This window comes from Gymnogyps californianus, chromosome 22 (assembly GCF_018139145.2).
Source record: "Gymnogyps californianus isolate 813 chromosome 22, ASM1813914v2, whole genome shotgun sequence".
Lineage (NCBI taxonomy): Eukaryota > Metazoa > Chordata > Aves > Accipitriformes > Cathartidae > Gymnogyps > Gymnogyps californianus.
In genome coordinates, this window is record NC_059492.1 from 6,478,109 (window position 1) to 6,499,519 (window position 21,411).

At 66.1% G+C, this 21,411-nt stretch overlaps 2 protein-coding genes across 2 annotated transcripts; both read right to left on the bottom strand.

Moving 5' to 3' along the window:
• Positions 1–4,757: 4,757 nt before the first annotated feature.
• SMIM12 (small integral membrane protein 12) lies at positions 4,758–6,050 on the bottom strand. The gene has a single exon (XM_050909941.1). The coding sequence runs from the start codon at positions 5,834–5,836 to the stop codon at positions 5,558–5,560; it is 279 nt and encodes a 92-aa protein (XP_050765898.1). The 5' UTR covers positions 5,837–6,050; the 3' UTR covers positions 4,758–5,557.
• Positions 6,051–9,251: 3,201 nt separating this feature from the next.
• DLGAP3 (DLG associated protein 3) lies at positions 9,252–16,197 on the bottom strand. Its single transcript, XM_050909881.1, has 10 exons — positions 15,181–16,197; positions 13,935–14,140; positions 13,304–13,418; positions 12,939–13,173; positions 12,097–12,437; positions 11,884–11,969; positions 10,742–11,166; positions 10,324–10,415; positions 9,971–10,114; positions 9,252–9,470 (listed from the first exon to the last, which is right to left on the bottom strand). Exons 1-10 carry the CDS (start codon positions 16,195–16,197, stop codon positions 9,252–9,254), a joined length of 2,880 nt encoding a protein of 959 aa, XP_050765838.1.
• Positions 16,198–21,411: the final 5,214 nt, after the last annotated feature.

Genomic DNA, 21,411 nt, shown 5'->3' on the forward strand with positions numbered 1-21,411 from the left:
GGGCACGGCCATGGGGTGGGAGCACCGCAGGGCTGTTCCTGTGGCCACTCACAGGCTGTGGCCCCCACGCTGGCATTGCCCTCGGCATGGGTTTTTGGGGAGGGCAGCTTTTGTACCCTCACCTAAGAGCCTTGTGGGGTTTATCCCGACCCAAGGCTGGATGTACTTTCCAAGGCACAGCCGCAGCCCCCCAGAACTAGCTTGGCGAGCGAGAGCCGCCTGCCTGCGCTGTGCCGTGCCACAGGAGCCAGGCTGCCTTCCTCGGCAGGGTGCAGGCAGCACCGTGGGGCTGCTCCCGCATCCTCGGCTCCTGGAAGAAAGTGAGTGCCCAGAGAAGGAGGTGATGTGGCCGAAGAAGCGAAAGGAAGAGGGACAGAGGTGGACAGACACGGATGTGCACCTGACCTGACCGCCAACAGCCTGAGTCTGAGGGTGCACAGGCATGGGGTGTCCCTTGGGTGCACGGCCGGCACCGCTGTGCACCCCCTCTGCTGCTGGCCAGCGATTCGGGAGGATGCTGGGGGAGGTGGCCACTTGGAGCACCCCCTGAGTCAGGGAAGGCTCTGGGGCGGCTCTGCCAGTCCTGGGACTCCAATTCCTGCTGGGGATGTTGGTCTAACACCAGCCACGGCCCCCAGGAGCCTGCGCCAGTGACTCTGCCCCACAGCCATGGGTTTGCAGGGAGGTTTCTGCCCTCCTCCCAGTTAGGACCAGTCTGTGCTGGGCTCCCCCTGCACTATCCTGCCCTCCGTCGGGGGAGAGGAGCTGTGAGGGCTGCTGCAGCGTGTCCTGCCTGCAAGGCTCTGCCCAAGGCGCTGGCCAAGCACCAAGGAGTTTATTTTTAAGCTTTCCCAGCGTACAGAAAATAGCAAGTGTCTAAATCTGACCTGCTCACAGGAAGAGCCGCGGCAGGAGCAGAATCGCAGCTGAGAGGGGAGGAAGGGCAGAAGGCTGGGCAGGGGGATGCCAGCCGGGGCCACAGCACGGCCCCCATCCTGCTGGGGCCCCATCCGTGCCAGGGCTCTGCCTGCAGCTTCCCAGCGCCCCATTTCCCACAGCCCCTCAGGGGGGAGCGGGCGCAGGCAGGAACATCCTCCTGGGCCAGGCACAGACCCCCCCAAGCCCCAGCACCCTGTGCCCACAGCACCCACCATCGAGGCAACATCAAACCAGGTACAATCCTGCCCTTATCAGCACTGCTGCCAACAGTACACAACAAAGGAAAAGCAAACCCCAAACAGTTCCCTTCCTCCCCCTGGCCCATCCCCGGCACGGGGTTATATTTAGCCCTCCACGCGTGGGCACGGCAGACAATGCGGCCCCGTGTGAGAACCGCAGGCAGGAGGAAACGCGCTCAATAGCCCCGATGACTTCCCGCATCCTGACATTGTCACTTCCCTCCAGCCGCTTCCTCGTGTGGAGGCAATGGGACCGTGGCGCCCGGCACCCCATGCCCACCCGGGTGCGTCCTGCCCCTGCCAGCAGCTCAGGGCATCATCCCTGTGCAGCACCAGGAGGGCAGAGGCTGCTGCTTGCATAGCCAGGGGCTTTTCCTGGCACGGGGAGATGGATGTGGTCTAAAAGCAAGGAGCTGCGGTAGCCCCAGGGTGCTGGGGATGGGGATTCAGCCCTGGGCTGTGGCCACAAGAAGAGGCGATGCCGAGCGGGAAGGGACGGTGTCCCGCTGTAGCTCTTCCCAGCCAGGGCTCAGGGGATGTGTCTCGATGCAAACCAGAGCTGCTCCTCTCTCACAGCACTTCAGGACTTTGGCTGGCCATAGAAAGGAGCCGCTGGGCATGGCACAGCAGACCTGCACCGTGGGTCCGTGGCAGGAAGAGGCAAGATGGGGAGGCTGGGAAAGCACTCGGCCGCACTCAGGGAAAGGGCAAAACCAGAGCCTGGGAAAACAGCCTCGGCTGGCCGGGCAGGGAGCAGACATCCCCAGGGGCTGTGGGGGACGTGCCTGGGGGATGCACCATTTGCTATCCAGTGCAGCTGGGGTGAGCACCCTCCGTGTCCCGGGGCTGCAGGGACACCACACTGCGTGCAGGTCCTGGGTGCCCCGGGGTGACTGTGCTGCTCCAGGACGGGACACAGGAGCGTGAGTCCCTGCGGGCCCCAGCTCCCTCCACCTCAAGCCTCCCACACCGCTCCTCTCCTCCCCAAAAGCATCATCGCTCCCGGCCTTGCAGGAAGGGGCCCGATGGCTCTGAGCAGCCCTTGTGCCAGTGCATGGTCACAGCGTCCCCAGCCCCGCGCAGCTGGTGCATCCCTGCTCTGATCTAACCGGACATCCGCTGCGGCTGTCCAGGTGAGCCGAGCCGTGCCGAGTGGCCGGGGGAGCTCTCGCTGCCCCTGCCTGCACAGCAGCTGTCCCAGTCCCCTGGGCCGACCCCCAGCGAGCTGGGGCACAGCTCACCCCCCGCACAGCCCCGGCTCGCTCCCTGCATCCTGCCTCCGGAACCTGCCACCTGCTCCTCTCACAAGCTGGTCGCGATGGATCCCCCGGGGACCAAACCCGGCCCTGGGCAGGGCAGCGGGTCAGCCCAGGAGCTGCAGCCACCCTCGGAGCCGGTGGGGAGGAAGCAGCAAGGCAGCAGGGCCATGCCAAGAGCACCGCAGCCGGCTTGCTCTCCCCGAGCCTGGGGCACGGCCACCATGCGCTCAGCAGGGCCAGGCAGCACTTCTGCAGCTGCTGGATTCAATCTCTGCCCTGCGGCACAGTGCAGCCGCAGCCGGCCCCAGCTGCAGGGACTTCCCCGAAGCTGGACAAGCCCTGGGAGGATGCTGTCCTGCAAAAGGCCAGCCTCCTGGCCAGGCGTGGGGCTCCCTGCCTGGGGACAGGCTCCCCCCCTGCCTTGCACAGCCCCGGACGCGCTGCTGGCACGGTTCCTTGCCACGCTCCCGCTGCAGCGCCCAGCTGTGCCATGCTGGGAACAGCTGGATTACAAATGCGCTGGACCAGACCAAGGACTTGTGCTCGAGCAGTCGTGTGCAGGCTCGGGAAGCCAGTTTTTTGCCACAATGGTTTATTCAACAAAGCTTCCTCTCGCTCTTCGTGAGCCACTGTGGCTGCTCACCCCAGCCCCGAGTGCTTGCCGGCTCCTATTCTTGTCCAGCCGGTGCTTCCCAGGCAGCACATTGTTGGGATTCAATGGGAGGAAGGGTGGGTTTACGGCACCAAGGCTTTAAGAGAAAAGCGGCGCTTTCCCGCACTGCGACTGGTCTCTGGGAAGCGGCTTCACCCCTGCCCCAGTGCTTGCGGGGAACCACGACCCCGCAGCAGTGCCGGCGTCTGCCGTGGGGATGGATGAGAGTCCCCAGACACACAGAAACCAGCTGGAAACACAGTGGGACCAGCAAGGCAGCTGCAGCGGGAGCAGGGCAGGGGCTGGGGCTGCCCAGCCAGGTGCCATCGGTGCCCGCGCAGCCGCCGGCGGGGCTCAGGCCTTCCCGAGGGCATTGCTTCAGCACCGCGCCGGAGCAGCCCCCCCCCGACCGACGCGGTGTGGGCCCAGGGGAGGAAACAGGGCAGCGAGGCCCCGACAAAGCCCGATTGTGCCCAGCAGGCCCTGGGAACAGGCAGATCAATGGGCTATAAACAGCTGAGGGAGCCACTCCGTCGCGGGGTGAACAAAGGCATTTCGGAAGACGTTTCCGAGCTGGGTTTGGCTGGTCCCGGCTGGGGGAAGGGACGGGACCGTTCCCACCCTGGTGCACAATAGGGAACAGCCGTCGCCCAGCGTCACCCTGCAGCCAGGCTGGGAAAGCAAGAGGCCAAGGGCAGGGGCTACCTCAGGGGACAGTGCCAGCCTGCCACGGGGACCGGGGAGGTGGCACAAGAGGTGCTGTGAGCCCCAGTGCAGGAGGTGGCAGTGGGGCAGGGCTGGGACAGCCTTTGCATCGCCCCGGGACTCCTCCTGCACCTTCTAACCCAGCCTCAGCTGCCCTCGCACGCCACGACGGCAGAGGTCTGCGAGTTCCCGGCGGTGCCGGGCTGCAAGCCTGGCCGGAGGGCAGCGATCCAGCCCGAGGACAGCAGGTCGGGAGGTAAACACAGCCGGGCAGCGCCGGCAGTAAAGCTGTCAGCGGGGCAGGAGCGGGCCCTGAGGAAGCGGGACGGAGCGATTCGAAACGCTGAACTGGCTGCTGACCTCAGGGCTTCGCACCAGGCACGGCAGATTTATCGTCCCCAGGAGGGGAAGGCCAGGCCGGGGCAGCAGCAAGGCCTCGCTCAGGCACCAGGGGAAAAAACAAGCCGGGAGGCAGCGATAACCCCGGCTACAGCCCCGGCACGCTGCCGGCACAGAGCGGCGGCATGGTTACCGGCTGGCCCTGCTCGGGCAGCTCTCGCCGGGGTTTGGTCCTGCTGTGCCCGTGATGCCCGAGGCTGGAGGGGACACGGGCCACCAGTCCCCAGCGCTCACTGCCAGCCTCTCCCACCACGCGCTGCCCTGCTCAGCAGCCCAGCGGGACCCCCCCGTCCCCTGGGACCCCACGCGCCGCTGCCACAGCCCTTCTTGTCTAGATAAGGAGGTCGAAGGGAAGCAGATGACGTGGCCAGGGGAGCCGGGAGGGAGGCACAACCGCACCACGGGCTGGGATTTTGGTGCCTGGGGGAGGCACCTTCCTGCCCACCACCCTGTTGCCAGGCCCCGAGGTCAGTGCCCGGCCAGGGACAACGACGGCATTTCTCCCATTGTAGAAGGGGTTCCTTCTTGAAAACTTGGGGAGCAGAAACACGCTCTGAGGCAGGGTTGGGGCCAGGTGCTCATGCAGAAGACACAGAGGCCCAAGGACTGACAGAAGTTTATTCTGGCTGTTCCCGTACAGGGCAGGGACCTCCCCATTCTCTACACGCCAGCCCAAAGCCACCGCCACGCTCGGAGCTCCATGACGGAAGCAGGGCACCTCCCCCCGTCCCCCTTCCTCGCTGCGAAGCCCGGGGATGATGCAGAGAGGGGTTCCCCAGAGTTCTCCACCGCTGCTCAGGCTCCCGTGGGTGTAACGCAGGAGCGTGGTGCTGTGGTCGCGGTTCACAAAGAGCTACGGGAGAGCTGTAAGCAGGACGGCAGGTCCTCGGGCCGCAGGCGGTTAGCCTGACCCCAACCCCATGTCACTCCGGTCCAAGTTTCTTCTATCTTCATGCCACGGAAGAAACCAAACCTAAAGAGACGTGGGTGGAACCAGGCTGAGAGGGTTTCAAGGTTCAGGGGCCGGGACAGGCCGAGAGCTGCTGAGTTTCAGACACGCTCTATCTCCAAAGCATGGTTCCCTGCCCGCTCTGCCACAACAGAGGAGGTCTGGGTGCTGTGTCTTGAGCACATCCGTGGGGCGGGCAAACCTTGACCCTCCGGAGGGCCCCGGGAGGGTGAAGAGCAGCAGTGGGCACAGCGTATTGCCCAGGTACGGCCCGGTGTAGGAGGGAGGCTGGTGGAAGATGTGCAGGTGACAGGGGAGTCCCCAGCATGGTGCTGCGGGACGCAGCCCTCCGGCAGCCGGCCCCAGCCCCGGGGACGGTCGCTCCAGGGCACGGCGTTCGCCCAAAACAACTTTATTAACTTTTTTCCGGGCGGTTCCTGTTCAGCACGGCCCGAGGGGCGAACTCGAGCTTGTCCTTCAGGCTCACCACCTTGGTCAGGTCCTTGCCCGCTATCTCCTGCAGCTTGCGGTCCTCCCGCTGCTCCGAGATGCTCTTCTCCTCCTCGGTCGTGGGCGGGGGGTCGCCGCGGAGGAACCACTCCAGGTGGTAGCCCACCAGCCCCACCACGAAGGCCACCGGGAAGGTGACGTACGGGGCTTTGGAACGCACGGCCGCCCAGACCACGGACCACATGGCGCCGGGGGCTGCGCCTGGCAGGGGGGCGAAACGCGCCGGTCACAAGCCGGGCCCGGTCCCCGGCGGAGCCCGAGGCCTGCGGGCTGGCAGCGCCCGGGCGAGGCTCCGACGGGCAAGGCCGCACCGGGCGGGCCGCACCGGGGGCCTCAGCACCGACCCACAGGGAATCGGGACCCGGCTGGGCCGAGCCGGGACCCCCGCCCGGCCCCCGCGGGGCTCCCCCGCAGCCGGAGCCGGAGCCGGACCGAGCCCCGGGCGGCCCCCGCTCACCTGGGCCCGGCCGCCGCCGCCGCCGCTGTCGCCGCCGTCGCCCCGCCCCTTCCGGTCAGCGGCGGCGGGCGGGAGGGCGGCCAGCGAGGCGCCCCCCCGCGGGCCGGCGGGGCGGTGCTGCCCCCTGGCGGACAGCGCGGGACCGGCGGCGCTGGAGGAGCGGCCCGGGCTGAGGCCGCCCCGCGTGGAGAGCCACGGGGGGGAGACCCACGGGGGAGAGCCAGGGGAAGAGAGCCACAGGGAGACACCCACGGGGAGACCCACGGGGACAGCCACGGGGAGAGACTCATAGGGGGAGAGACCCACAGGGAGAGAGCCAAGGGGAGATCCATGCAAGTGCCCACGGAGAGACCCACGGGGACACCCCCAGGGAGATACCCACAGGGAGACCCACGGGGAGATCCACAGGGAAAGAGCCACGGGGAGACCCACGGGGAGAGACCCACGGGGAGATCCACAGGGAAAGAGCCACGGGGAGACCCACGGGGAGAGACCCACGGGGAGATCCACAGGGAAAGAGCCACGGGGAGACCCACGGGGAGAGACCCACGGGAGATCCACAGGGAAGGAGCCACGGGGAGACCCACGGGGAGAGACCCACGGGGAGATCCACAGGGAAAGAGCCACGGGGAGACCCACGGGGAGAGACCCACGGGGAGATCCACAGGGAAGGAGCCACGGGGAGACCCACGGGGAGAGACCCACGGGGAGATCCACAGGGAAGGAGCCACGGGGAGACCCACGGGGAGAGACCCACGGGGAGATCCACAGGGAAAGAGCCACGGGGAGACCCACGGGGAGAGACCCACGGGGAGATCCACAGGGAAGGAGCCACGGGGAGACCCACGGGGAGAGACCCACGGGGAGATCCACAGGGAAAGAGCCACGGGGAGAGCCACGGGGAGAGACCCACGGGGAGATCCACAGGGAAAGAGCCACGGGGAGAGACCCACGGGGAGAGACCCACAGGGAGATCCACAGGGAAAGAGCCACGGGGAGAGCCACGGGGAGAGACCCACGGGGAGATCCACAGGGAAGGAGCCACGGGGAGACCCACGGGGAGAGACCCACGGGGAGATCCACAGGGAAAGAGCCACGGGAGACCCACAGAGAGACCTGCAGACACCCCTCAGCTACCCCACAGGGAGATCTGCTCCTGCCCCAGCAAGAGCCCCCCTCCCACCCCACGGACACCCCTCTCGCACCCCACGGACACGAAGGGGCGGCAGACAGGGGAAAGGCGAGCCCGGCGCCGGCTGCGTCCCTGTGGGGAGGTGGCCGCTGGCCCGGAGTAACCAAAGTCATCTTTATTAATTGCGGCGGTTCGTTACAATAAAAAGGGAGCCACGTGTCACGGTCACTGCACGGCGCTGGCCGGGGCGGGGGCTGGGGGGCCCTTCCCAGGCACATCCCTAAATCCGGGGTGCGGCGGGGGGGGGGAGTGGGGTGGGAAAGGGCTTTGGGTGGCTGAGTGGGCGCTGCTGTCCCGGAGGTGTTTAGCACCGACAGATCCCCTGGAGCAGGGACCCCCAGCGAGGTGTCCCCCTGCTCGGCCCTGGCACCCCCTGCTACATGGAGGGGCACGAGCTGGGCCCCCCCCCAGCTGCCTCCGATCCCACCGCCCTGCCCGAGGGCCCTGGGCGAGGTTTGGCCCTGGATTTCGGGAGCTACTCGGCACCCACCGGCCCTGCCTGGGGGGTGGCTGGTGATGCTGCGTGGGGCTGGTGGCGTGGCAGGGTGGGGGACAGGGATGGGGTCCTCCCCCCTTCTGCCACCAAAAGGGACACTGGGGGGGACACGATGCTTGGACAGGGACCGGGGATGGGGACAGGGACAGGGCAGATGCAGCCTCCTGCCCCACCACACTGCTCTGCCCTGGAGGGCACCTTTGGGGACCCCCCCACCCTGCTCCCCGGTCTGTGAGCAGCGATGGGGGAGCTGGGAGCAGCAGCATCCCAGGGTGTCCCTTGGCCCCGCGGAGCACCAGGCGCATGACAGCCCCGTCCTGGGGTGTCCCATCCCCGCAGGGCACCGGGAGCTCGGGGAGAAGGGGTGACCCCCCGGGGTGATCTCTAGCAGCCCCGCACTCAAGGGGCAGCTGCTGGCCATGTCCACGCTCCCATCCCACCTGCTGGCACCGAGCCCGGCCCGGGGCAGAGCCACCGCGGTCCCTGGCACCGCAAGTGCAAACGGGCTGCGGGCAGGTCTCCCCACCACTACCGCCTTGCTCGCACACTGGGGAAGCGACTCCCACCGGCGGTGAGGCACGGGGGGACCATATCCCCCGTCCCCGGCTAGTGCCATGCTGCAGAGCTGCTCCCAGACTCCAGGCTGGCAGGAGGGAAGGACGGATGGATGGAGGGACAGACTGATGGGGAAGGAGGGCTGAGCGGGTTAGGGGAGAAGCGCGTCGCAATGCTCCGTGCGAGGGAAGCGGGGCGGCTCGCCGTGACCGGGGGTTTCTGCTGCTCTGGTCCGTCCCACCAGCCAGAACACAGCGCTGGTCACGTGTAGTTTCTGGTTTATTCCTCAGGTTATATTTATATATGTATATAGGGGAAGGAGCCCTGGGTCCCCCGTAGCACCCGAGCCGGAGGCAGGCGGGGGCAGCGCGGGGGAGCCCCTTGTCCCCACCGCGTCCCAAAGCCTCGTGCCGGCAGGGCCGGGGAGCGGGGCTGGGGGGGCTCTGGCCAGGCCGGGGCTGGGGGCCCCGTCCCCGCCGCACGCTGGGGGATTGCACTGAGTACAGAGAGGCGGGGGGGGCCTGCCTGCAGCCCCCTCCCCTCCAGCCCGGCAGGGCCGGGGGCTGAGGGTCACCTCTCTTTTGGTTGGGACGCAGGCTGGGGGGGGTGCAGAAGAGCTGGGGGGGTGGGAAGGGGACAGAGAGCTGCCCCAGGGAGGGCAGAGGGAGGGAGAGCCCCAGACCCCGGGAGAGGCTGGCAGGGGCATGCGGGCGGGGGGCAACGGGATGGGGCAGAACCGGGCTTGCGTTCACCCGCCGTCGGATCCACGAAAGGTCTAAGATAGAAAAGAGAGAAGCTGTGAGTGGGGCCAAGAGCTGCCCCAGGGTGTCCCCGCGGCCCCCCATCACAGTGAGCTACGGCCACGCCGTCCAGTCCGGGTAGAAAAGCGGAGGCTGCGGTCACAGCCGGGTCTGTGCCTCGGGGATGTAGATCTCGATGCTGTCCGCGCTTTCGGTGGCCGAGCTCTGGCGGAAGGAGGCAGCTCGCTTGGCTGCCAGGAGCCGCTTGCGGGCCTCCTGCCGCTGCCGGTCCACCGAGTCTAGGGAGCGCTCCTTCACCGGGTGCACCTTGGAGCGCGGCGGCTTCTTTGGTATCGGGGGAGGCACCTTCTTCTCTTCCTGCACAGACAAGGGGGGCGTCAGGGCAGGCGTGGGGCAGGGACCTCTGGGGAATGGGCGTCCTGGCGGGCTCGGGTGTGCAGGACTTGTGCACCTCTGTGCATGGCGCTGCCACAGATGGCAAAGCCAAAGCCACAGCAAGACGGCCCCGTGCCCCTCCTGCACCGTACCAAGTCATGAGGCAGGGCTGCGTGTCCCTTCGTCCATCTGCACGGGCGTGAAGGCGCCCACAGCATGCTGCCCCTGCCTGTGCCGAGACCCTGCCCGGCCCTTTGCAGGCAGCGCTGCCCAGAAATGCCCAGCGAGCCAGCTGCGAGACCGCAGCGGGGGAACAGCCCCTTCTTTAGCCTCAGTTTTTTCCACTCTGTTTTTTAAGTGTTTGTTAAAAGCAGTCGCCAGCGACAGCCCGGCAGCAGCGGTTTGGGCACAGATGTGCTTGAGGAGGAGGAGGGAGGGAGAGGTGACAGGGACGAGTGCCAGCGGCAGAGCCCTGCCCTTACCTTGGGCTCCACAATCTTCCACCCGTTGGCCTTGAGCTGCTGGAGCTCTGCAAACTTCATGCTGACATCCTCAATGGAGAGCTGCAGGAGGTCCCAGAAGCCGGCCAGGTCTTGGAAGGTGGGCACGGGGAACGCGTTGGGATCCTGTGGGGACAGAGGGACAGAGTGTCATCCACGTCCACCCACGGGACGTCAGCTCTGCTGGCCAGGCAGCCATCCCACCCCACGCTGCTGCAGGTGCTCTCTGTCCAGCTCTCCCCCATGGCGTTACAAAGTCCCTTTTCCACCGGCTAAGGGTACAAGACCTGCTGTCCACCATGGCTGACCCCCCAGCACCGCTGCCCGGCACTCACCATGTTCTGCTGGCAGAGGCGGTAAAACTGCTGCACCTTCTGGGACATGAGGAGCTGGGCACTGCCCACGGCGCTCCGGATCTTCTCCAGGACTGGCAGGGGGAGAGCAGACAGTCAGCACTCTCGCGGGGCACAGAGCCTCTCTGCGTGGTGGGGACCTGCACCCCCCCGGGGCCAGCAGGACGGCCCGGGCAGCTCAGACTCCCCCCAACCCATGTGGCATCTCCTCCCTCCTCCAGACCCCACTAGTCCCAGAGGGTTTCCCAGTGTTTCTTGCCCCCATCCAACCTCTTTAGCCTTGGCAGGGGAGATGCTCCAAGGTGGTCCCAAGGTAGGAGCACTGCAGGACCGTGGCTGTGCACCCCCGGCTCTACAGGAGCCCCAGTCCCTCCCAACCCCGCAAATCCCCCCAACTCACTCTCCTCCGGCAGGTCATAGTCCTCGGCCTCCCTCTCCATCTGCTGGCACCAGCCCTCCATCTTCTCCACCTCCGCCTGCAGCAGTTTGATGAACCATTCCCCATCACGGTGGCAGGGGGAGGCACGGCCGGAGTCGGGGAGGCTGCGGGAGCCCCGCTCCATCCAGGCATCCCGCCGGGGCACCTCCACCGTGTCGTACTGCAGCTGGTAGTCCTCCCGGTACGCCCACTGCCCCTGCGTGTGCACCGTCTTGTACACCGCGTACTGCCGGCCGGACTCAGGCTCTGAGGAGTGCCGCTGGAAGGGGCGCCCGAACTGCAGAGCTTTGTCCTCGGTGGCCACGGCCAGGCCAGTGAAGCCCTCCAGCTCCAGGTCTGCCTGCACACCCGCCGTCACGCTGTTGGAGCGCTTGAAGCGCGCTCGCCTGCGGAGAGCGAGAGCGCGTGGGGACCCTCGCAGCCAGCGAGGACAGCCCCGTTGCCCCGTCCCCGCGCCAGGTACCATGGCGGGCAGGGGCAGGGTGAGGGATGCCCGCAGGCAGGATGGGGCTGGGGATGCCGGTCTGGATCCTGGAGTATTCGGGGTAGCGGGGACAGCCCTCAGCAGTGGCAACCCGCCAGTCCCTCATCTCCTCTGCTCTTAGCCTGTTTCCATGGCTACCGGCACTGGACCGAGGATGGAGAGGAGCGTGCACCAGGGCCGCGTGGGCACGTTGCCGGAGCTCCCCTCCCGCGGGCCATGCAGGTCCCGGCACACGGCACTCCCACCCCAGCCAAAACGTCATGTTTAGCTGCAGAAAAGCCCAAAGGTTTCATCTGCGCCTGGGCCGAGCTCAAAGCCCAGGGCTGAGCCCCAGCGGAGGAGACCCGAGCACAGGGTGGGAGCAGAGCAGCCCCTTCCCCGGGCAGTCTGGTCACAGCAGCACAGTGCGAGGGTAAAGGGAAGGCCAGATCCTGCCCCAGGTGGGGGCAGCCGGCCCGGGATGGGGACGGTGCTGAGCTCTGGGGGTCTCAGCTGGAGGAAAGAGGGAAAAGACGCTGCGGGGCAGTGGTGGCAAGTGGAGCTCAGGGAGGCCCAGGGGGACCCAATCCCCTGGTGCAGCGAGCGTGGCAGGTCTCAGCCCAGCCCAGCCACATGGTACCTTTTGTCCTCCTCCACCTGCACTCCGATGGAGTGGAACTCCCTCTGGCTCCGGCTCTCTGTATCCGAGTCGGAGATGGCCTCGACCTGCCAAAGGGCAGAGGGAGAGCACTGGAGGGTGGCCCCGAGATGTGGCGCGGCGGCTCAGCACCACCCACGCCATGCGGGCAGGCTCAGAGCCGTCTCGGAGCCCGCAGGGAGGAGTGAAACCCACCTGGACACCGATGGAGGGGCGCCACTTCCGCTGCCGAGCCAAGCTCCTCAGCTCCTCCCGGCCGGGGATGGCCTTGATGATGAGCGTGGAGGGCTTGGGAGCGGCACGGGGCTGGACCGGAGGCAGGTCGAGGGCCACGGCCGTCACCTTGGAGGTCTCCAGACTCTCGGCCGAGTTGCAGCGGGCCGTGGCGTCTTTGGACCAGGCGGGGCTGCGGGTGACCTCGCCGGGCAGGTAGCTCTCATGGGTGGACTCGGTGCTGCTCTGCGCCGTGACGGAGATGAGGGGTTTGGCTTTGGTTCCTGGAGGGATGGGAGGTGGAGCTTTTCTGTAACTGAAGGCTGTTGTGGGAGAGGCGCAGGATGAAAAGGCACGTGAAAACACAGACACTGGCTCATTTCCCGCCACGAACAGGGGCCCCAGGGGAACAGTGCCCACCTCCTCCCGCAGCGCGGGGCTCACGGCCCCGCAGGGTTTGCACCTCAGCTGGCTGAGATCCGGGCTGGAGCTCAGAGGGGCTGTTTGGCCAGTTTATCCCCAGAAAGGGATCGGAAACCACCCCAGATGCATGCTGGCCACACCGCTGCAGCACCCAGCAAGGGGCAGAGATGGGGACAGAAGTGGAGGGAAGGAGGGAATGGCAGATGGGTGCTGGGGGCACAGAGCAGCCCCCTGACCGGGACTGAGCCACGAGCAGGATGCTCAAGCCCTGTGCCGGGGGCTGCATGGGGCCGGGGGCAGGAGGGGGGCAGCAGCAGCCCTTGGCAGGTGCCCAGGTGAGCAGGCAGGGAGATGCGGGGGTCCCTCACGCGGCCGAGCCCCCGCCACCCCCCGGGACTCACAAGTGCTGGGCTTCAGGATGCTGCTGGTGATGGGCGGCCCGGCGGGGGCCGACATGGAGAAGAGCGAGAGGCAGTCGTCGTCCTGGGAGCAGCCCGCCTGGATGGCCCGCAGGTAGCTGTGGCTCCGCATGCGGAAGCAGCCGGGCAGGTCCAGCGCCTCCACGGCCTGCGACTCCACCTCGCCGAAAACCGACTCGCAGACGGCCTCGAACTGGTGGTTCAGCTCGTCGTTGATCTGGGGAGAGCGGCGGGTGAGGCTGGGGGCGGTGAGCCAGGGCCAAGCGGGGCAGGAGATGCTCAGAAGAACATCCGCTGCCCCCCCCCGCCCCAACCTGCCCCGCGGCGCCCGTGACGTGGGACCCTACCTGGCCGGTGGTGAAGGAACGCCCGTAGCCCTGTCCCCGCGGGAGCATTCGCGGTGGCGTGCAGCAGCTGGGACAGTTACAGATATATGAATCAGAATAGTGCCTACTTGCAAACCTAATGAGAGACAGTGGGAATAGAAGGGATCGCACCAAAAGCAACATATTCAAGCAGAGCCTTCGGAAACGCAGCCGCAGCGATGCTCCCGCCGGCCGCCACCGCTGTCCCCACTCCTAACTGCCCCACAGCGTTATCCTGGGGGTACGGAGCCATCCCCCAGTGGTGCGGGGCCACCAGAGAGGTACATGCCCGCTGCGGGCAGTGGGGCTGGGGACGAGGATACTGCCTGTCACCCACCGGGACTGGGGCACGTCCCAGTCGTCTCCTTTTGAACATGCCTCTTCTCCCCAGCCTCTGCATGTGGCTGCAGCAGCGGGTCCCACCCCAAAGCCCATGTTCTTCTCCGGCGCCCGCCAAGGGCAGCTACGGCACAGGGGCAGGGCTTGGTGCCGCTGCATTGGGGAGTGCAGCCGTGAGCGGGGACAGTGCCACTCGTCCTCCCGGGGAGCCCCAGCCCATGGCCCCGCTGCTGCCTGCGGTGCTGAGACGGGGCCGGGAGGCGACAGCCCTTACTTGGTCCTGGCCTGGTCGGCGCTGGAGGAGCGGCGGTAGCTGTCTCGCCGCGTGGCCGCCCTGGGCGATACTTTGGCACTGGCGTCCGAGTCAGCGCTGTCCTCATCGCCCATGGCCTTGATGTAGCTGCCGCTGCGCATCCGCCGGCAGGGGATCTCCCCGTCCTTGCCCACCGCTGGGTACCCGCTCCACTCGTCCTGCGGCACCTGGAGCAGGAGGCAAGCGTGGGAGGACACGGTGGCTGGGGTCCCGCGGTCGGGACGCGGAGCCGAGCCCCACGCCTGCCACATGGCACATGCCAGCCCGAGCCTGGTGTGCATGCATGGCCCAAACCCAACATGTGTGCATGGCCCAAGGCCGGTGCACATGCTGGCACAGCTCCCCTGCCCTCCCCGCGGCACCCCAGAGCTGTAGGGACAGACCCTGGGGGCTCTGACCCCCTGGGAAAGCCCCTAAATCCAGGAGAGCTGATCCCTCCTAACAGCCACGGCTCCCTGTGCACCGTCTGGGGCCGTTTCCAAAACGCGGGGCAGCGCAGCCGCTCCCACCTCGCAGCCCCCCTGGCAGGCGCGGCCGGGCCAAATCCCACCCATGCCAGCACAGCCGCCCGGCTGATGTAGCGGCTGCCGGTTCCACCACGCACCGCTGACGCCGGCACCACAGGGTCCTTACCGGGCTGTGGCAGGGGGATGGTGTCCCCTGGGCCCCACGGGGAGGGCAGTGGGGCCGGCACCCTGTCCTGATGCCCCCGCTGCCAGCGGAGAGTGGCCCTGGCCACCCCCTGCCCCCGGCCAGTGCAGCATTGCCACTCCCTGTCTCCTTCCCCCGGGAAAGTGAGAGAAGAGTTAATTAGTTTTTAATTGGAAGGGGGGTGACCTAGAAGGGAGCCTGGTGATGAGGCAGGCAGTGGCACCCAGCCAGGCGCAAGCGGGATAAAAGCCGCGAGGAGGGAGCGGGCGCAGGGCCGCCGGCAGCCCCGAGCCGACAGAGCCGGTCTGACCCCAAATGCAGCGGGCACAGGGCAGGAGGCGGCAGATGGGGCTTCGCACTGCTGGCGAGGGGACAGTGGGGACCGGTGCGGGACCCTGGGGGACGGAGCGCAGGCACTGGGGACATGGAGAGGAGCTGGAGCATCCCCACAGCACCCTGGGCTGCTGGGATGGAGGGTCCCAGCCCCAGCTCACCCCACGGCATTGCTGGCTGCAGTGCCAGGGACGGCAGCCCCCCACCCTGCCCTGCCTCTCACCTGCAGGTACTGGTACGCTCGGTCTTTGGCCTTTGCTTCCTGAAGCATCAAGGTCTTCTCGGTGCCGCCGGCGCTGGGGTAGGCTTCACGGGCCTGGCTGACGGTCATGGTGTGCCAAGCGCTCCTCTTGAGCGTCTGGCCGTCCAGAGACATGGACATGCCGGCACAGGCCAGGCATTTTCCTTCCCCGCCGCCCTTTAGACTCTTCAAGGTCAAGTCTCTGAAGGCACTTTCGGGAGCGTCCACGCAGTACTGGGTGCCCTGGTCGGCGGCGTGCTGGCCGGACACCATGTAGCTGCTGTCGCTGTCCAGGTTGTCGTCGGAGCTCCACCAGCCCATCATCTTGGACCGGTGGCGGGAGTCCACCTTGCGGTCCTTGCTCTTGCTGCGCTTGCCATGGCGGGACTGGTGGTGGTGATGGTGGTGGTGGTGGTGGTGGTGGTAGCCGTCCCCGCGGCCGTCCATCTTGGCGCCGTTGTAGTCCCGCTTGGCCGGCGCCTCCAGGGAGTGGGACTTGGCGAAGAGCTTCTGGACGGAGTGGACGAGGTGGCGGATGCGGCTGGGGCTCTCGCTGCGGGGCTCGGCGCCGCCGGCCCGCGGGTACTGCAGCGTGTGGAAGCCGTCGTGGTGCAGTGGCAGCTGCTTCTCGAACTGGTCCAGCAGCGTGGGGGGCAGGCGGTTGATCTTGCTGGCGGGGTGGGCGGTCGCCATGCATTCGTCGCAGGAGTCGTAGGGCTGCTGCGCGTGGTGCATCCTCGGGAAGGTGCTGCTGGCGCTGGTGGAGGGCGGCTCGCTCAGGGGCCCGCCCAGGCACTCGCCGGCCGCGCCGGGGCTCCGCGCCGGGCAGTATGGATGCTCCAGGGAACACGGCTCGCTGGGGCTGAGGAGGTACGGCGGTCGGCCCTCAGGGCCGTGCTGGACGTAGTCGGCGGGATGCTCGCAGTCCTCTGGGATACAGCGGCAGCGGTGGCCGGAGGAGGGCTGTGCCTGGCTACGCTCCCCATGGTAGCCCTTCATGGTGTCAGCACCCGCCCCATAGCCTCGGCATCCTGCAGGGTTGTCCCTGCGGGCTCATCTGTGGGGACAGGGACAGGCACGGTGTCACACTCCCCTCTGCACCCCACTGCCTGTGAGACATTGGGGCTGTCCCGCGGGAACCGACTGAGGGGGCTGGGAAGCTCCCAGGGCAGGATCTGGCCCTGGCTGAGCCCCTGTGAAGCCGGGCTGGAGTGCCAGAAAGCTGGCTCTCCATGGGGTGAGGGGGGCACAGTGCCGGGGCCGGGCACCTGGGGTCACCCCCAGCTCGGCTGCTTGATGGGGCAGCGCTGAGGGGGGAGCAGGAAGGAGAAGGCGCTGCCAGCAGCGATGCAGGCAGCACGGGCCCTGCAGACGGCGAAGGAGGACACGCTGCCATCATCAGAAACTTGTTTTCTTCTCCGACACCAAATATTATGAAGTGTTTCTCCATTAGGAAAACGGTTCTGGCTGAGTTTTTCAGCCGTTGCGATTCACAGAGCCGTTAATGAGCTGCCGCGGGGTGCGGGGGGGCCGCGCTCTGATGTCTCCATCCAGCCCATCCTCCCTGCACGGCCCCGGCCATGGCACCTCACTGCGGATGGAGACCCACAACCGGCCGCCCCGCCGGCCCCCACGGCCCTGCCAGCCCCCACAGATGGAGAGCCAGGGAGCGGAGATGGCTATGCTGCGTGTGGGGCATCCCCACGCAGAAGCAGAAGGACAGACGGCGTCGAGCCAGGCTGAGCCCCACGTTGGCCGCCGGGCCGCCAGAGCTGTGGGCACCCATGGAGGTTTGTCTTCCTTATGGTCCCTCAAAGGCTCTGCCTTTTGTATGACTGTAAATGAGGAAATTACTTATTCTCCAGTGTAGCTTGGCTAATTAACAGGCATCATTAATGCTCTTGTTATCATATTTGGGCAGGGTGCTGTGGGCAGCCCATCTCCGGCAGGGAAAGGTGACCATGGGACGGTCCCCGCGGCACATGGGGTCCATTAGGCACGTGGGGATTGGAAACGAGGGACACCGGGAGGGCTGGGGATGCGTGGGGAGGGAAGGGCTGTGTGCCCCGAGGAGCCCCGGGAGGGGAGAGGGGCTGGAGGCCCCCGAGGGGCGCGGGGGCGGGCGGCGAGGCACGCGTTGGCGGCAGCAAGCGGCAGACAGGGCCGCGGCAGCGTCCGGGGAACGCGTCTGCCCTAATAAGCCTCCGCCGCCACCTTCCTTCCCGGCTTCAAGGCTGGATGGCTCGGTCCTGCGCCTCTCCCCCCCGCCCTCACAATCGCGCTCCTGCTCTAATGAGGCTCCCTAATTGCTGCATCTTAACCAAAGGATTAGCTGCAGCCAGTTACAAAAAGAAATGCCTCTCGCCTCCCGGGAGAGCTGCTACAAGGAGCGGACACAGCAGCGTGGGAGGGGGCTGCCTCCCCTGCTCTGGGATCGAGCCGGCAATCGGCAGCAGGACGGACGGACAAACAGACGGGCTCCCAGCCCCAGCTCTGCCTCTGCGGGCTGAGCTATCATCTCCTGCTCGGGAAGGGAAGCTCTCAGCTGATCCAAATATTGCCGCTGCGGCGGGAAGAAGGAGTCAAAATAGCTGAGCAGCCCGTCACCACGAGCCCGGCGGGCTTTTGTGCTCGGCAGGTACAGGAATTAAACAAAGCTGGGCCCCGCCGCCGCGCCGGCAAGGCAGCGCCGCAGCTCTCCCGCAGCCGTGGGCAGTGGTGGAGCAGGGGCAATGGCAGAGGATGGGGACATGCCATGGTGAAGGATGCTACATCCCGCCAGTACCCGCTCACCAAAGCCAGGCAGGTGCCTGCGCCCTGGCCAGGGATCCTCCCGCGGGCACCCTGGGGATGGGGAAGGAGTCAGGAGCGATCCTGTGGGTCTCAGCACAGGCAGCACGGCCTGGGGTCCCCATCCCCATGTGCCGGCGGGAACAGCCACATGCAGAGGGCAGGAGAAGCTGCCGAGCCCGCTCCTCGCCCCTGTCCAGGGTGGGCAGCGCAGGCAGGAGGCTGCCACGCAGGGCAGGGGAGCCGGCCGGAGCGCGGCTCACGGGCAGACGGCCATGGCCAAGAGCCGGAGCCGTGTCCCGCTGAAGGCCGCTCGCGCTGCGCAGCCCTTGGGAAGAAGGGGATTTGCGCCACCGAACCGCAGACTCAAAAACGGGGGGGAAAACCCAGCCCGGCTGATTTTTGTGCCATTTAACACCAGGGTAATTACCACCAGTGGGAACCTACCGCCCACACAATTATGTGCTAGGATAAACTGGAAGAGCATAATTACCATTACAAATAACTCACTTCTTGCCTTTATTGCATCCAAGGCCTGGAGAAACTCCCACCGGCGATTCCCCCATCGCCACCTTCCCTCTGACGTCTGCTCCCACCACGTCTCTCCCCGCTGCAAGGGTCAGCACAGGGAGGAGAGGGGCCCATAGCCCCTGGCGCTGAGGGCCACACCGAAATTCAGCCTCCTGCTTAATTTCCCACAGGGGCACTTGGCAGAGGCGGTTCTGCTTCCCAGCAGCCGCCCGGTGAGATCTCTGCCTTGGAGGCAGCACCATGCCGAGGCTGAGGGTTGCAGGGACCCGGGGCAGCCTTGGCAGCAGCCTGAACTCCCTCGGGACCTCATGGCACCCAGGGTCCCCCCAGCTTTCCTCCAGCTCCAGGACCACTAGCAGGGAAGAGACGGGACAGCAAAACCCCACTGCAACGTCTCGGTCTGGCAAACCGCCCTGGCGCAGGGCAAGACTGGGTTATCCAACATTTCCAGGTCAGACCCCGAGAGCTGGGGTTGATGGCCCCGCACTCAAGGGGTCCCGGCCCCCGGCCTTTCCCAAGCAGCCCCCGCCACGGGCAGCGCGTGCCGGGGTCCCAGCGAAGCCCGTCGGTGGCACTTACCGCCCAGCGCTCAGGGGGATGCTGTCCTCATGGCCCCGGCTGGTGGCACCTCCTCCCCGCTGGGTCTCCCGGGGGCAGCAGGCTCTGGGGGGAGTGACACGAGGGGGATGAAGCCCAGGGAGGAAGAGCAAGGGTGTTCCTCCCCAAAACCAGCCTGACCCAACTCTCTGTGTATTTTTGCAGCAGCTCAGCCTTCCCTCCTCCCCCAAGGCCACCCCGTAGGCAGCGCTGCCTGCACCGGCAGCGACGGGGATGGCTCTGCATGGCCGTGGACACGTGTTTCGCCCTGCTTAGCCCCAAAACCATCCCCAGCCCCATCCTCTTATGCAATTCCCTGACAGCGGGCGCCAGAGCCGGCCCAGCGGCCGCCTCGCCAGCGACTTTGATTTGCTTCGGATCCGGCCATATGCTCCACAAAGCCTCCTCCCGCCACCCCAGCTTTCTGGTGCGAGCAAAGGGATTTTTTCCAGCCGCCGGCCCGGCAGAGGCGCGAGCTCAGCCCGTTCTGCTTTGCAAATTAGCACGAGGTTTTGCCAGCGCGGGTCCTGCTGGAGATCTTTATGGCTGGGGATGAAAGCAGGAGAGAACAAACACGCAGTGTGAGCGCCCGGCACCGCGCGCAAGCTGGAGCCTGGGAAAAAAATAAATAAATAAAGTGGTCTGCCCACTTAGGAGCTGAGCAAATTTGATCTACAGTCGTCGGAAGAAAATAAATATGGAATATCGCCAGGTCGTTTCCACCGCGCTTTTAATCTATTTATTTTTTCCCAACCCGTTGTAAGCGAGAAGGATTGTAGAAAGCAAACATTTTATTTTATTACTAATTGCTCTGTTATTTTATTAGGCTGTATTAGTAAAATTTACTCAGCCTGGAAAAAAAAAAGAGGGGCTTAGTAAGAGATCGCCTAATTTAGTACATAATTCTGCGCTGAGTCATTATTTTCTTAAACGTTGAATTAGCTGAAAGCAGCTCACCAATGGTTCATTAATTGTGTCAGGCAGGGAAAGGAGTGTCATTAGGGAGAGGTTCGTCACCCTGGTAGGTAAGGGCTGGCCAGGGGAAGGGGACGGGGATGGGGACGGGGACGGGGACAGGGAGTGAGCAGGATGCAAAGATCACAGCAAACGCGCTCGATGCAATCAGGAAATCCAAGCCGATGACTGTTAACGAAAGAAAACCGAGCGGGCTGCAGGCGGGCACTGCCCGGAGAGGGTTGCGAGGGGCAGGAACCAACCGGCCGCCGCTGTAAATAAGGGATGAGGCAAGATTTGTAAAAAGTCATGAAGGACAAATACCAGCTGAAGAATTGCAAATGTGACCGGAGCAAGAAGTGTTTACCGAGGCTGCCAAGAGGGGCCGGCAGCATCGCACTGCCCAGCACGGCTGGCCAGCACCCTGACAGAGCTGGGCTGGGGGGGCCCTGGCACCCCAGTGCTAGGGGGCATCTCCCCTGCCTCAGCCCTGCTCTGGCACGTCCCTCCTCGCCGAGCACAGGTGCTTCCCGGGCACTAAACCCACAGTGTCCCAGGGCTCGAGCCCAGCGCTGCCGCCCCACTCCGCGCGCCGGGAGGCTGAGGACGGGACGTTCGACGGGAGGGGCAGGTTATTAAACACATGATTAATTTTGGCACCGGCCCCGACTGCCTGACAGCTCCTTCTCCAGGGCTGGGGAGAGCGAGTGCGAGAGGTGCTGCCTCTGCTGATGCAGCGGTTGGTGGGATGAAAAATCCTGCAATGCAGCACTGCTTCTTAATGAGCCATTTGTCTTTGAGTCTTCTTGACTCATTACCATGCCGGGAGAGGGATGGGAGTTGCCCCAAGTCCCCATCTGAGCAATTACTCCTGGAGCAGAGCAAGGAAATACGGCCACGACGCGCCCCAGCTGCCAGGGATACCGGCACGGCCGCCAGCACCGGGACTCCCCGCAGCAACGCAGGTGCCTCTGGCTGCCGCCGCCACGGGGGGAGCGGGACCCCCCGCCTCGCACAGCATGCGCAGCCCAGCACTGCCCGCCCGCACACCCTGGTCCCCAGAGCTGATTCCGCCGGGGCAAGAGCCACGCTCCTGTGCCGGGGCATGTGAGGGAGCCAGAGCATGCCGGAGCTGCCGGGGCAAAGCCAGCGGAGAAGGGAGCCTGGCACTCCATCCCTGCAAAGCCCAAACCCGGAGCTTGGCAGAAGAGCCACGTCTTCAAAAGCCCTGTACAAGCGGGGAGCAGCCGGGGCCAGCAGCCAGAGCCCGCAAAGAAGTTTGCTGAGAAGGCAAGAGGTGGCACAGGGAAGGGGCCGTGCCAGCATCCCCGGGTGGGCATG